The following is a 14685-nucleotide window of genomic DNA, read 5'->3' as shown; positions in this document are numbered from 1 at the left end:
ACGTGTTGCCCTAGAAGACTAAATAAAGTAGTGCTCGCCAGACTAATGTCGGACAACGATAGAATGAATGCATTAATCTAGTTAACACCGTTAGTTTTCTCTTTCGTTTAGGGACCCGGGGAGAACGCAATAACTAAAAAAAAATGGGAATGGTTGATCCTGTGCAGTGTCCAAATGGCATCAGTTTGACCGGTATTAATTCAATTAAAGCTGACAAAACCCGTTTCTTTGAAGACTTTAGTTCGTTTTGTGAGCATATTTCATGTGGTTGAAACACTGTCTGCATGAATAAGTGTCAAAGATAATACATTTGCATTTTCTCAAGAGATGCGGAAATAAATCATTTACTGAACAAAAATATAAACGCAACAATTTCAAAGATTTGACCGAGTTACAGTTCATATAAGGAAACCAGTCAATTGAAATACATTTATTAGGCCCTCATCAATGGATTTCACATGACTGGGAATACAGATACCTTACAAAACAGTAGGGGAGTGGATCAGAAAACCAGCCAGTATCAGGTGTGATCACTATCTGCCTCGTGCAACTCTCCTTCACATAGAGTTGATCAGGCTGTTGATTATGGCCTGTGGAATATTGTCCCACTCCTCTTCAATGGCCATGCAAATTTCTGGATATTGGCGGGAACTAGAACACGCTGTTGTACACGTCGATCCAGAGCATCCCAGACATACTCAATGGGTGACATGTCTGGTGAGTATGCAGGCGATGGAAGAACTGGGACATTTTCCAGGAATTGTGTACAGATCCTTGCGACATGGGCCCGTGCATTATCATGCTGAAACGTGGTGATTGCGGCGGATGAATGGCACGACAATGGGCCATTCAAATTGACAACGATAAAATGCAATTGTGTTCATTGCCTGTAGTTTATGTCTGCCCATACCATAACCCCACCATGGGGCACTCTGTTCACACCAGCAAACCGCTCGCCAACACACCATGCACTCGGTCTGCCATCTGCCCGGAAGTTGAAACCGGGATTAATGTGTGAATAGCACAATTCTCCAGCGTGCCATTGTCCTTCGAAGTTGAGTATTTGCCCACTGAAGTCGGTTACAACACTGAACTGCAGACAGTTCAAGACCCTGGTGAGCAGGGTGAACGTCCCTTAGACGTCTTCTAACCGTTTGTGCAGAAATTGTTCGGTTGTGCAAACCCAGTTTCACCGGGTGGCTGGTTTCAGACGATCCCGTAGGTGAAGAAGCCGAATGTGGAGGTCCTGGACTGGCGTTGTTACACGTGGTCTGTGGTTGTGAGGCCGTTTGGACTTCTGGAAAACGAAGTTGGAGGCTTATGTTAGAGAAATTAATATTCAGTTCTCTGGCAACAGCTCTGGTGGACCTTCCTGCAGTCAGTATGCCAACTGCACGCTCCTTTGAAACTTTGTGACAAAACTAATTTTAGTGTGGCCTTTTTTCCTAAACACATGATGCACTAGTAGTGTAATGATCATGCTGTTTAATCCGCTTCTTGATATGCCACACCTGTCAAATGGATGGATTATCTTGGCAAAGGAGAAATGCTCACTAACAGCGATGTAAACAAAGTTGTGCGCAAAACTTTGGAAAAATACACTTTGTATGGAACATTTCTGGGATCTTTTATTTCAGCTCATGAAACAAGGGACCAACACTTTACATGTTACGTTTATATTTTAGTTCAGTATAGTTCTCCACTCCTGTTCCCGAGGCAAATGTAACTAATTTCTATCATTTTAATGCAAGACATGCATTATTCTGCAGGAGTTCATATTATGGCACGTGAGGTTATATGCAGTCAGTGTCCAGATTTCAATTACTACTCGATTTAAGAAATATTCTGCGTATTCATGTATACAGGGTTACTCGTGAACGTGATATCAAAGGTGCATGTAAACAGTTTATACGGAATAAGACCTTAAACGGGATGAGCCAATATCTGGAAAACTGCGCATGTAAACGGTCATTAGTTAGTCGAGTGTGGAACTGGTACCTCCTACCTTGTATGCCCTGAATGATTACATCATTTAATGGGCATCTGTGATTTAAACCCCAGCTGAAATTGTTGCTGATATAGACATTCTAATATAGTATAGAAATTGTTTAATCTATTATTACCAGAGCACCAATACATGTCATATCAGTGATTTGACCCCTATGTGAACTGTCATGATCTGCAGTGTAACTGAAGACATAACTACCAAAGCTTTAGCTGGTTATTAAGATTATGGTTGCCCCGTCTGCGACACTGTTGTCAAATGACACTGGACTGGAATGACTGGTCTAAAAGAACTAGCCTACTTAGTAGTTACTATTTTCCTCGCTGGTCTCATTTTGAGATGGTAAATACATGTGCGCACAAAGCTCCCCAGAACTAAATCACCTGTGTTAATGAATGATTAACACAGTAAAATGTAGGGGTGTTTGTACCACCATCAGTTTTTGACCAACCCATAAATCTAACAATACTGTAAGTATTGATGTAAGTCTGCATGTCTGATCCTGCCTTAAAAAGATAAACACCCAATGCGCAAGGCAGGTAATCACACAATTCAAATATTTATTGATTTTGTAGAAATGGTGATCTATAAAAAAAAAAAAATCATTGACAAAACATGTTCACCAGCTTTGATCTATAGCTCAGAATTCCAGTGTGAAACTTGACACATTTATCCACATGTGAAACTAACAAATATTAACAACAGCGAACATATATACAGAATCAGAGATACAAACTTGAATAAAAGTCAGGTAGAAAAATATCGATCTAATACTTTCAAAAACACATGCATTCGGGTTAGAAGACCTCTTAGGATTTACTCGGAGGCCGACAGTATCTGTAGAAAAAAAGTAATTGTAAAAAAATACATTTGTCTTAAAAAAAATTCTAACTTTCTAAATCAGATATTAGACAAATACATTCCCTTGTATAGTTGAACACAAAGATGGATCATAAATATGTTGCATTGAAAGGAGGCATTCATACATAGTTTCAGCAGTCAGACTTCTTGTGGTAGGAGAGAAGAGATGGAGTCTGGAGGAGAGAGAAAACAATGTGTCAGAACCAGATAAAAGGGCAACACACACACATAAACACTCAGGTGTCTGTGGAAAACTCCCAGTACAGAAGAAAGCCATTCTAAAATGAACAATGGTCCATTGAATAGTTACGTAGTGACTACCCACACGTGCCTGCTTACACCAGATTGCACCCTACCCTGAGACGTGCATCCTGGTACTTGTAGTTTGTTCAGTATGGTGAGGGTGATGTGGGGAGATATTAACGAAGCAAAGTATTCTGGTACTTGTAGTTAGGTCCTCACCTGGGCCGTACCGGTAGATGGGGGACAGACAGCTGAGGTACAGCCATGTCCTGTTCTCTTGCAGCCACCGCTGCCGATAGCCAATCATATCAGGGGAACTTGGGAGGCGGGACTAAGTAATGTTAACGCGAAATGACACAACGACAAGGTTCCAGTTTAACAAAGTTTACTATACCGTATGAACACACTACAAGGTAGCCATTACACTCTCGGCTAGGTCCATCAACAAACAGACGTCCTGCGCAGGCGCACTCTTGACTGAGTGATAGCCCCGTAATAACAGAAATATAGGGATACTTAAAACATGAACTTAACAATCTCCCCCTTTTCTTTAAAGACAAATTAAACATCAACCACATAATTAAATGTCCAAGTATTATTCAAGTTCCCCATTACAAATGGGTTGTGTGACAGTTTTTATTTGTATTACTCAAGCTGCCACTTTCCATTACTGAGAGCCTGTAGGAGGAGAGCCTGTAGGAGCACAAGACCGGATGCTCCTTTTTCAGTCAGACAGTCAGCAAGCTGTTCCTTTGTGGTCGACCACAGAATCCGCTGGATTCTCTGTGCTTGAATAAGTTCCTTGATGCTGCTAATCTCAAGACAAAGTCTTTTCTCTGTGACAGACTTGGTTGACTTCACAGCATCAACTAATGAGTAGTTGTCAGTGACACAAACTACAGGTAGAATGTGCCGTTTTGTCTCACCAGTGGTAAGCTCTGAGAACAGAGTTGCAAGAAAGATCGCATTGTCAATTCCATCCGCAAGAGCAAGTGTTTCTCTAGCAAGTGTGCTTCGGACAACCCTTCTGATCCTTTCTGACTGCCAACAGATAGGTGAGAATCTTCCTCCTTCACCCATTAACACGATTAGATGTCCACCTTGTGTGCCTCCATCTGTAAGGTTCCCTAGCGAAGCATCACTGAAGACAACTAGTTTCAAAGAGTCATCTTTTCCAACATGCTGAAACTTTAAAGTCACTTGTTGTGATTTCAGTTTACGAACAACTTTGTTTGCCTCATGAATGGTTTGTACAGTGGCGTGTTAGATGCCAAGTTGCAACCATTACATCAGGTCTACTCTGTCTAGCAACGCATCAAATTTTTCCTATCTTTGACCTCAACCTCGCCAGGTCGCAATTGTAAATGAGAACTTGTTCTCAACTTGCCTACCTGGTTAAATAAAGGTGAAATAAAAAAAAATAATCAGCTTCAATTCCACAGAGGGGAATTCCTTTGTACGGCTCTTGAAGAATCCATGTGAATGGGTTGAAGATTTTTGATATAGCTCTCGTGTTGCATCTGTATTGTCCCATCAACTGTAATAAACTCTATGCCAACATAACAAAAATGATCATGTTCCTCACGGCCGACTTGGAAAACAGCTTTGAGGTTTGGAATCACAGTTGTAGCAAAGGTCTGTGAGCCACCCCAGATAAAGTCATCAACATGACAGGCAAGTACTCCAGTCACATTGCAGTTTTGATCAAGCCAATAGAAGACTGCAGGATCCACTTGTGACCGTTTTCCACCTGTATTCAGCATTGTTGCATTGACTTTGTTGTACCAGTAGAGTGATGCATCTGCCAGTCCATACACACTCTTTTTTAGTTTCCACAGTGTTCCTTCGCATTTAGCTTCAGGCGGAGGTCGGATGTGAATGTCCCTTGACAGCTCTGTTCCCTGCAAAAATGCAGATTTGATGTCTATGGAATTAAGTTACAATTTTTTCTGGCAGATCACTGACATCAGCAATCTGAGTGACTCTGAGGCGCATGTCGGTGAGTCGTTTGGGAGTTGTTTAGCAGCCAGCTCCTCTAAACCTCTAGCCACTAGATGAGTCGTTTGTGAGTTGTTTAGCAGCCAGCTCCTCTAAACCTCTAGCCACTAGACGTGCTTTAGGCACTATTCCAGTTAAGGATTCTTTAAGGGTACACACCCACCTTGTTGAGACACATTTTTGGCCAATGTCTTTAACTTCCTCAAACACTCAATTTTCCCTCCAATTACTGAGCTCATCTAGCTTAGCTGAGTCAAATGACACGTCCTTTGTTTCAAGTACATCATCATTTTGAATGTCATTCTGTTTTTCCATTGTTACAATTCTGAGATTATGTACAAGTGACAGGTCAGCTGACCCTGTTCAGAGTACTGCAAGTTGTACCAGTTCTGGTGTTTTCCTTTGGCTTTTCCTGCTCGTCCAATGACGGTTGCTGTATGTGGAATACCACTTTCTCATGTATTTAACAGTTTGTCCAGTTTTCAGATTGGGACATCCATGTTGTCTTAACACATGTGGCTGTTGTTGAATGTTTTCCTCATTTGAACCCTCAACAGTGTTATCTGTGGCATGTTTGAAGGTCTCTGCTTCATTTCCTGTGTCAGTTTCAGTGTCCATATCATTGGATGTGACATCTGGTAGGTTTGTGTCTGTTACTGTCTCCTTTTCATTAGGATGATTCTCAGCAACAGCCCCTCTATCTTGTTGATCCTTTACTTTCCGCAATCTTGAGTGATGCACCCTGACAATGATGCCTCCGTGCCTCACAAATATCACCACACCATCTTGGCCAATGACTACTCCCGGTCCTTTCCACTCTTAATAGTCAACCCGTTTGTTGTACACTTTGTTTCCAGTTTCGTACTTCTCATCGGCGGGTCGTAGCTGTTTACGCAGAGCCCTGCGAATTCTTTCTGAGCACTCTGCTTCAGTGAACGCTTTTCTCTCTGCATGTAGTGCTGAAAGGTGCTGTCCCACCCATGCACTCACACTGGCCCCTTCTAGTGCTGGTGGCTTGTCAACCAGTACAGAGGGAAGATTAGGGTTCTGCCCGAACACTAGTTGGTATGGGCTGTAACCATGAACATTGTGCATTGAGTTTGCCATCAAAGCCCAATCTAGGGCTGTGTTCCAGTCACATCCATTGTCTTGCTTCACTTTCAGCATGATCTCTGTGAGTGTTTGATTGTGTCTCTCCAGAAGTCCATTGCTCCATGGACTGTATGCAGCAGTTGTCTTTACTTCCATGTAGAAGTTCTCAGCCATTTCTCTTATTTCATTATTATTGAATTCTCCTCCATTGTCACTGTACAATTTCTGGGGTGGGCCATGCACACATATCCAGGAATGAATGAAGTGCTTGACGATGTCACTGTGTTTCTTTGTATTCACAATGCTTCCAGCGCTGAAGCGTGTGAAGTGGTCGATTATGTGAAGGTACCACACACTTGGTGCTAACTCATGTAGATCTACAGCCACTGTTTCATTGTATTTGGAAGCTAGTGGCAAACCAACACCTGGTTTGGGCTTAGGTTTACTGTATTTTTGACATCTCACAACTGTTAACCATCTGCTGTAGAATGGAAATACTCTCATCATTATTCCCTGAACCGCTGAGTAACTTCTGAAGTCTCAACTGTAGCATGTCCAAACTGTTTGTGAAGCTTTAACAATACTTTGTGTTTTTCTTTTGTGTTCATGTTCTCTGTGACTGTCAGAATCTCCATGTGCTCTGTGTCCGTCAGAATCTCATTTTTGCATGGACTCTGTGTGATGTCTTTGTCTAAATTGTTTACACAATACTGGCCTGAGGTAGTAAGTTCAAGAGTCACTGGTTGTTTAAACATCACTGCTTTGCCATTTTTTATGTCTAGACAGCCCCTGCCTTCTTGAGGGAAGCTTTGCTTAATAGTAAGGGGACATCTGTAGGGACCACGTCTGTTTCAATGTGACACTTTGTCTGACCAATTTTTGCTGGTATCTTAACTCTTGGTAGGATGGACAATTCTCCCATCTCCAAATTTGAACGCTCTGTTGCTTGGTGTGTCAATCATATTTTGTACTTCTTTCATATTTAGTTCACTGACATAGCTATCAAGCCATTTTGCACCACACACTGTCCGTGTACATGCAGTATCAATCACAGCAGATCCTAAACGATTCAACTATAAAAATCTCAGTATCAGAAGCAGATTCATTTGAAAACAGTGTAATGTTACACTGCTCTCTCTCTGTGTTTACATTTTCCTCTGTTAGTTTAACTTGTTCATTTTTATGAGGACAGTCTTTAACCCAATGGTAAGTGCTTTGACAAATAGCACATTTTGATCTCCTTCCATATTTGTCCAGTGGATTTGCGCCGGGAAATGGCGCCGTCTTGAGAAAGTGACTTTTTGGCGCCTTTTCTCTGCTGCTCGGTGAAATATGCTCCGTCACTCACTTGCATTCCATCTGTTAACGGCGCGACAGACGTCTTTACACCCAAAAATATTTTTAGTGCCGACTTCATTGATGCAAAAGTCAGTACAGTACAAGCAGTCAAAGCCAACTGTTTCTCCCTACCATCTAGACAGGCAGTATCTAGCAATTTGAACGCTAACTGCATCCGGGAGAACCATGTCGTACTTGCGCATCCTATTGTACCTCTGTTCGAAATCAATGATGTAGTCCGTTATTGCAACCGAAATATCTCTCGTAACATTGACTCTGTTTCCGGTCACAACTTGCAGACTTGTTTACGCTGCTGTGCGTTTTGGTGCCGATCTTACTTTGCTACCTGACGGTTTTTTACTTTTTCATTACCGTATATTTTTACTTTTTCCCTCACTCAACTTTTTCACCCCGGAGGTTTTATCTGGACATGGTTCGTCAGGACTTCAAACAGCCGAAGCTAAGTAACATTAACATGATGCCTTCTAATTGCAGTCGTTGTACTTATAATATACAGGAGAACGATCGCCTAACGGCAAGGATAGCTGTGCTGCAAGCCCAGCTTCAGACGCAATCGTTAGGCAAGGGTAATTTCAGTGTAGGAAAGGATGAAACAGCGTCTGTGCCACCAGTAAGTACAGATAGTAACGTTAGTATAAACCCCCTCGCACGGTCCCCGCAGCCGGACAACTTTCTCATGGCTTCTGGAGGGAAACGCTGTAGGAATGCTCAACCGGTGTCGCTTATTCACCCGACAGAAACTTTCAACCGGTTCTCCCCATTAAGCAGCGAGTCGGAGTCGGAGGCCGAGACTTCTCTGGTCTCTACTCCTCCCGTTGTGGGGTCTGAGACACCGACGGCTCCCACCATTAGCTCTGACAAATTGAAAACCCTAGTCATTGGCGACTCCATTACCCGCAGTATTAGACTTAAAACTAATCATCCAGCGATCATACACTGTTTACCAGGGGGCAGGGCTACCGACGTTAAGGCGAATCTAAAGACGGTGCTGGCTAAAGCTAAAACTGGCGAGTGTAGAGAGTATAGAGATATTGTTATCCACGTCGGCACCAACGATGTTAGGATGAAACAGTCAGAGGTCACCAAGCGCAACATAGCTTCAGCGTGTAAATCAGCTAGAAAGATGTGTCGGCATCGATTAATTGTCTCTGGCCCCCTCCCAGTTAGGGGGAGTGATGAGCTCTACAGCAGAGTCTCACAACTCAATCGCTGGTTGAAAACTGTTTTCTGCCCCTCCCAAAAGATAGAATTTGTAGATAATTGGCCCTCTTTCTGGGACTCACCCACAAACAGGACCAAGCCTGGCCTGTTGAGGAGTGACGGACTCCATCTTATCTACGAACATAGACAGGGCTCTAACTCCTCTAGCTCCACAATGAGATAGGGTGCAGGCCAGGCAGCAGGCTGTTAGCCAGCCTGCCAGCTTAGTGGAGTCTGCCACTAGCACAGTCAGCGTAGTCAGCTCTGCTTTCCCCATTGAGACCGTGTCTGTGCCTCGATCTAGGTTGGGCAAAATTAAAAATGGCGGTGTTCGCTTTAGCAATCTCACTAGTATAAAGACCTCCTCCATTCCTGCCATTATTGAAAGAGATTGTGATACCTCACATCTCAAAATTGGGTTACTTAATGTTAGATCCCTCACTTCCAAGGCAGTTATAGTCAATGAACTAATCACTGATAATAATCTTGATGTGATTGGCCTGACTGAAACATGGCTTAAGCCTGATGAATTTACTGTGTTAAATGAGGCCTCACCCCCTGGTTACACTAGTGACCATACCCCCCCGTGCATCCGGCAAAGGCGGAGGTGTTGCTAACATTTACGATAGCAAATTTCAATTTACAAAAAAAAAAAACAATGACGTTTTCGTCTTTTGAGCTTCTAGTCATGAAATCTATGCAGCCTACTCACTCACTTTTTATAGCTACTGTTTACAGGCCTCCTGGGCCATATGCAGTGTTCCTCACTGAGTTCCCTGAATTCCTATCGGATCTTGTAGTCATAGCAGATAATATTCAAATTTTTGGTGACTTTAACATTCACATGGAAAAGTCCACAGACCCACTCCAAAAGGCTTTCGGAGCCATCATCGACTCAGTGGGTTTTGTCCAACATGTCTCTGGACCTACTCACTGCCACAGTCATACTCTGGACCTAGTTTTGTCCCATGGAATAAATGTTGTGGATCTTAATGTTTTTCCTCATAATCCTGGACTATCGGACCACCATTTTATTACGTTTGCAATTGCAACAAATAATCTGCTCAGATCCCAACCAAGGAGCATTAAAAGTCGTGCTATAAATTCTCAGACAACCCAAAGATTCCTTGATGCCCTTCCAGACTGCCTCTGCCTACCCAAGGACGTCAGAGGACAAAAATCAGTTAACCACCTAACTGAGGAACTCAATTTAACCTTGCGCAATACCCTAGATGCAGTTGCACCCCTAAAAACATCTGTCATAAGAAACTAGCTCCCTGGTATACAGAAAATACACGAGCTCTGAAGCAAGCTTCCAGAAAATTGGAACGGAAATGGCGCCACACCAAACTGGAAGTCTTCCGACTAGCTTGGAAAGACAGTACCGTGCAGTATCGAAGAGCCCTCACTGCTGCTCGATCATCCTATTTTTCCAACTTAATTGAGGAAAATAAGAACATTCCGAAATTTATTTTTGATACTGTCGCAAAGCTAACTAAAAAGCAGCCTTCGCAAATGGAGGATGGCTTTCACTTCAGCAGTAATACATTTATGAACTTCTTTGAGGAAAAGATCATGATCATTAGAAAGCAAATTACAGACTCCTCTTTAAATCTGGGTATTCCTCCAAAGCTCCATTGTCCTGAGTCTACACAACTCTGCCAGGACCTAGGATCAAGTACTATATCTCTTGACACAATGATGAAAATAATCATGGCCTCCAAACCCTCAAGCTGCATACTGGACCCTATTCCAACTAAACTACTGAAAGAGCTGCTTCCTGTGCTTGGCCCTCCTATGTTGAACATAATAAACGGCTCTCTATCCACCGGATGTGTACCAAGCTCACTAAAAGTGGCAGTAATAAAGCCTCTCTTGAAAAAGCCGAATCTTGATCCAGAAATTATAAAAAAACTATCGGCCTATATCGAATCTTCCATTCCTCTAAAAAATTTTAGAAAAAGCTGTTGCACAGCTACTCACTGCCTTCCTGAAGACAAACAATGTATACGAAACGCTTCAGTCTGGTTTTAGACCCCATCATAGCACTGAGACTGCACTTGTGAAGGTGGTAAATTACCTTTTAATGACGTCAGACCGAGGCTCTGCATCTGTCCTCGTGCTCCTAGATCTTAGTGCCGCTTTTGATACCATCGATCACCACATTCTTTTGGAGAGATTGGAAACCCAAATTGGTCTACATGGACAAGTTCTGGCCTGGTTTAGATCTTATCTGTCGGAAAGATATCAGTTTGTCTCTGTGAATGGTTTGTCCTCTGACAAATCAACTGTAAATTTCGGTGTTCCTCAAGGTTCCGTTTTAGGACCACTATTGTTTTCACTATATATTTTACCTCTTGGGGATGTCATTCGAAAACATAATGTTAAATATCACTGCTATGCGGACGACACACAGCTGTACATTTCAATGAAACATGGTGAAGCCCCAAAATTGCCCTCGCTAGAAGCCTGTGTTTCAGACATAAAGAAGTGGATGGCTGCAAACTTTCTACTTTTAAACTCGGACAAAACAGAGATGCTTGTTCTAGGTCCCAAGAAACAAAGAGATCTTCTGTTGAATCTGACAATTAATCTGGATGGTTGTACAGTCGTCTCAAATAAAACTGTGAAGGACCTCGGCGTTACTCTGGACCCTGATCTCTCTTTTGAAGAACATATCAAGACTGTTTCAAGGACAGCTTTTTTCCATCTACGTAACATTGCAAAAATCAGAAACTTTCTGTCCAAAAATGACGCAGAAAAATTAATCCATGCTTTTGTTACTTCTAGGCTGGACTACTGCAATGCTCTACTTTCCGGCTACCCGGATAAAGCACTAAATAAACTTCAGTTAGTGCTAAATACGGCTGCTAGAATCCTGACTAGAACCAAAAAATGTGATCATATTACTCCAGTGCTAGCCTCCCTACACTGGCTTCCTGTTAAGGCAAGGGCTGATTTCAAGGTTTTACTGCTAACCTACAAAGCATTACATGGGCTTGCTCCTACCTATCTTTCCGATTTGGTCCTGCCGTACATACCTACACGTACGCTACGGTCACAAGACGCAGGCCTCCTAATTGTCCCTAGAATTTCTAAGCAAACGGCTGGAGGTAGGGCTTTCTCCTATAGAGCTCCATTTTTATGGAATGGTCTGCCTACCAATGTGAGAGACGCAGACTCAGTCTCAACCTTTAAGTCTTTACTGAAGACTTATCTCTTCAGTAGGTCCTATGATTAAGTATAGTCTGGCCCAGGAGTGTGAAGGTGAACGGAAAGGCTGGAGCAACGAACCGCCCTTGCTGTCTCTGCCTTGCCGGTTCCCCTCTTTCCACTGGGATTCTCTGCCTCTAACCCTTTTACAGGGGCTGAGTCACTGGCTTACTGGTGTTCTTCCATGCCGTCCATGGGAGTGGGTTGAGTCACTGACGTGGTCTTCCTGTCTGGGTTGGCGCCCCCCCTTGGGTTGTGCCATGGCGGAGATCGTTGTGGGCTATACTCGGCCTTGTCTTAGGACGGAAAGTTGGTGGTTGGAGACATCCCTCTAGTGGTGTGGGGGCTGTGCTTTGGCAAAGTGGGTGGGGTTATATCCTGCCTGTTTGGCCCTGTCCGGGGGTATCATCGGATGGGGCCACAGTGTCTTCTGATCCCTCCTGTCTCAGCCTCCAGTATTTATGCTGCAGTAGTTTATGTGTCGGGGGCTAGGGTCAGTCTGTTACATCTGGAGTATTTCTCTTGTCTTATCCGGTGTCCTGTGTGAATTTAAATATGCTCTCTCTAATTCTCTCTTTCTGTCTTTCTCTCGGAGGACCTGAGCCCTAGGACCATGCCTCAGGACTACCTGGTATGATGACTGTCCCCAGTCCACCTGGCCGTGCTACTGCTCCAGTTTCAACTGTTCTGCCTGCGGCTATGGAACCCTGACCTGTTCACCGGACGTGCTTGTTGCACCCTCGACAACTACTATGATTATTATTATTTGACCATGCTGGTCATTTATGAACATTTTAACATCTTGACCATGTTCTGTTATAATATCCACCCAGCACAGCCAGAAGAGGACTGGCCACCCCTCATAGCCTGGTTCCTCTCTAGGTTTCTTCCTAGGTTTTTGGCCTTTCTAGGGAGTTTTTCCTAGGGAGTTTTTCCTAGCCACCGTGCTTCTTTCACATGCTTTGCTTGCTGTTTGGGGTTTTAGGCTGGGTTTCTGTACAGCACTTTGAGATATCAGCTGATGTACGAAGGGCTATATAAAAATAAATTTGATTGATTGATTGATTTTGATTGAACACTGTCAAAGTTTGAATATGCCTCATAGGCACGGTCTTTCTCTTCTTTAAGAAATACAGAATCCAGTGCTCTGATCAAAGTTCCCATACCATCATCATTGTTCAAATCCTCAACGGATATTTCCAGTGCTGTATCTCTCGCTCTTCCCTCGAGCGATAATACCACCGCAAGTGCTTGCTTTTTCGCGTCCAGATTAGTAACCCGTGTCCAGATTCCAAGTACATTTTTCCAACTTTCGTACGACCTCTTCTCATCGAAGCGAGGTGGCACATTGTAGTTATTAGCCATCCTCTGCTACTAATGTTAACTCGAAATGACAACGACAAGGTTCCAGTTTAACAAAGTTTACTATACCGTATGAACACACTACAAGGTAGCCATTGCACTCTCGGCTAGGTCCATCAACGAACAGACGTCCTGCGCAGGCGCACTCTTGACTGAGTGATAGCCCCGTAATAACAGAAATATAGGGATACTTAAAAACATGAATTAAACAAGTAATCCCTGCTAACTGGGTCAGGAGATGGGATTGGAGGTGGTGAAATTGATTGATCAGTTTGTTAGAGAGGAAGTGTGTCCATGGTAACAATGCCGTCCCCTAACCCAGGGATTGTGGGTAGTGGACTCGCCGTGGTACGATGCCATCACCAAACTAAAGCCCCTCTTTCTCCCTGTCACCTCTGATCGCCCCCCCCCCATCTCATTCAGTGAGTGTGCCCAACCATTAAGTGTAACCAGGGTGTGTGTGTGTACCTGGACGTGCAGCCCCCAGGCGTTGCTGTACGTTCTCCAGGTGGTGGATGTAGTCTGTCAGAGACCGCTCGGCATCCTGGGACAGAACACTGGACGGAGCACACTCAGAGGACAGGGCCGGGTTGGAGTACACTCTAGGGGGATAAGAGAAAAGAGGAAGAGAGAAAAGGAAAGAAATTAAATCTCAAGCCATGTCGTTAAGAGATTTCCCCTCAAATGAATGGATGTTTACGTTGGAAGGAGCAGTACCCGGTTTTGCAGCCTGAAGGGTGATTTCATTGGTGAGACCACACCCTTACGGGTGGGGCTGCTGTCTCTAGTAGGTGGAGAGGAGTTGTGATTGGCCAGTGGCTGTTGCTGCCTCAAAACCTCAGTCCTGGAAGCTGAGAGAGAAATAGAAAGGTTACAAAAACAGTCGATGTACTTTGCCTGTGTGACCTTGGTAATCCCATCTTCATCGCTCAGGATGTCTCACACGCACCTGTGCTGTGTCCGTTGACAGTGACAGTTGTTGTAACTCCTCTCCTGACGACTCTCTGCCACTTCCTGGTCAGGAACTTCAGTCTGGAGAAGGACAGGGAAGGGCTAACATGCATGACACAATTACCCATTGCTCTAACATATAACACCCACCCACACGAGCAATATAACCCACCGTGAGATGGCGATGACAGCTCGTACTGCAGCTCTGAAGCGTGAGAGGGGAGAGTGTGTGTGGGCGTGGGGGGGCGAGGGGTGCGCCCCCATCTGAGCGATAAGACAGAGAGTTGCCTGTTCACAGTCCTGAAAACCCCCCAGCAGCAGCAGGAGGTAGCGCTTCTGGTAGACCAGAGACTTCCTAAAGCTCTCAGCCCGTAGATAGCGCTCATACAGTTGCTGGAACT

The 14685-nt window shown here is 43.9% G+C and overlaps 1 protein-coding gene across 6 annotated transcripts in view; it reads right to left on the bottom strand.

Annotated features, from left to right (window-relative positions):
* Positions 1–2545: 2545 nt before the first annotated feature.
* The window catches only part of LOC106574571 (pericentrin), a 47392-nt gene continuing 35252 nt past the window's right edge, over positions 2546–14685 (bottom strand). For 4 of the 6 annotated variants that reach the window (XM_082962884.1, XM_082962888.1, XM_082962887.1 and 1 more), the window contains 5 exons: positions 14457–14683; positions 14283–14365; positions 14034–14184; positions 13802–13935; positions 2546–3039 (listed from right to left, as the gene is read on the bottom strand). In XM_082962884.1, the coding sequence (XP_082819010.1) occupies positions 3005–3039; positions 13802–13935; positions 14034–14184; positions 14283–14365; positions 14457–14683 (630 nt within the window). In that variant the 3' untranslated portion in view covers positions 2546–3004. The remainder of the gene's footprint in view (positions 3040–13801; positions 13936–14033; positions 14185–14282; positions 14366–14456; positions 14684–14685) is intronic. The other 2 variants (XM_082962885.1, XR_014380964.1) reach the window with 2 other exon arrangements.

Source organism: Salmo salar, chromosome 16 (genome assembly GCF_965601325.2).
Source record: "Salmo salar chromosome 16, fSalSal1, whole genome shotgun sequence".
Taxonomy (NCBI): domain Eukaryota; kingdom Metazoa; phylum Chordata; class Actinopteri; order Salmoniformes; family Salmonidae; genus Salmo; species Salmo salar.
Note: the sequence above shows the minus strand (reverse complement) of the source record. Positions and strands in the feature narration are given on the sequence as shown.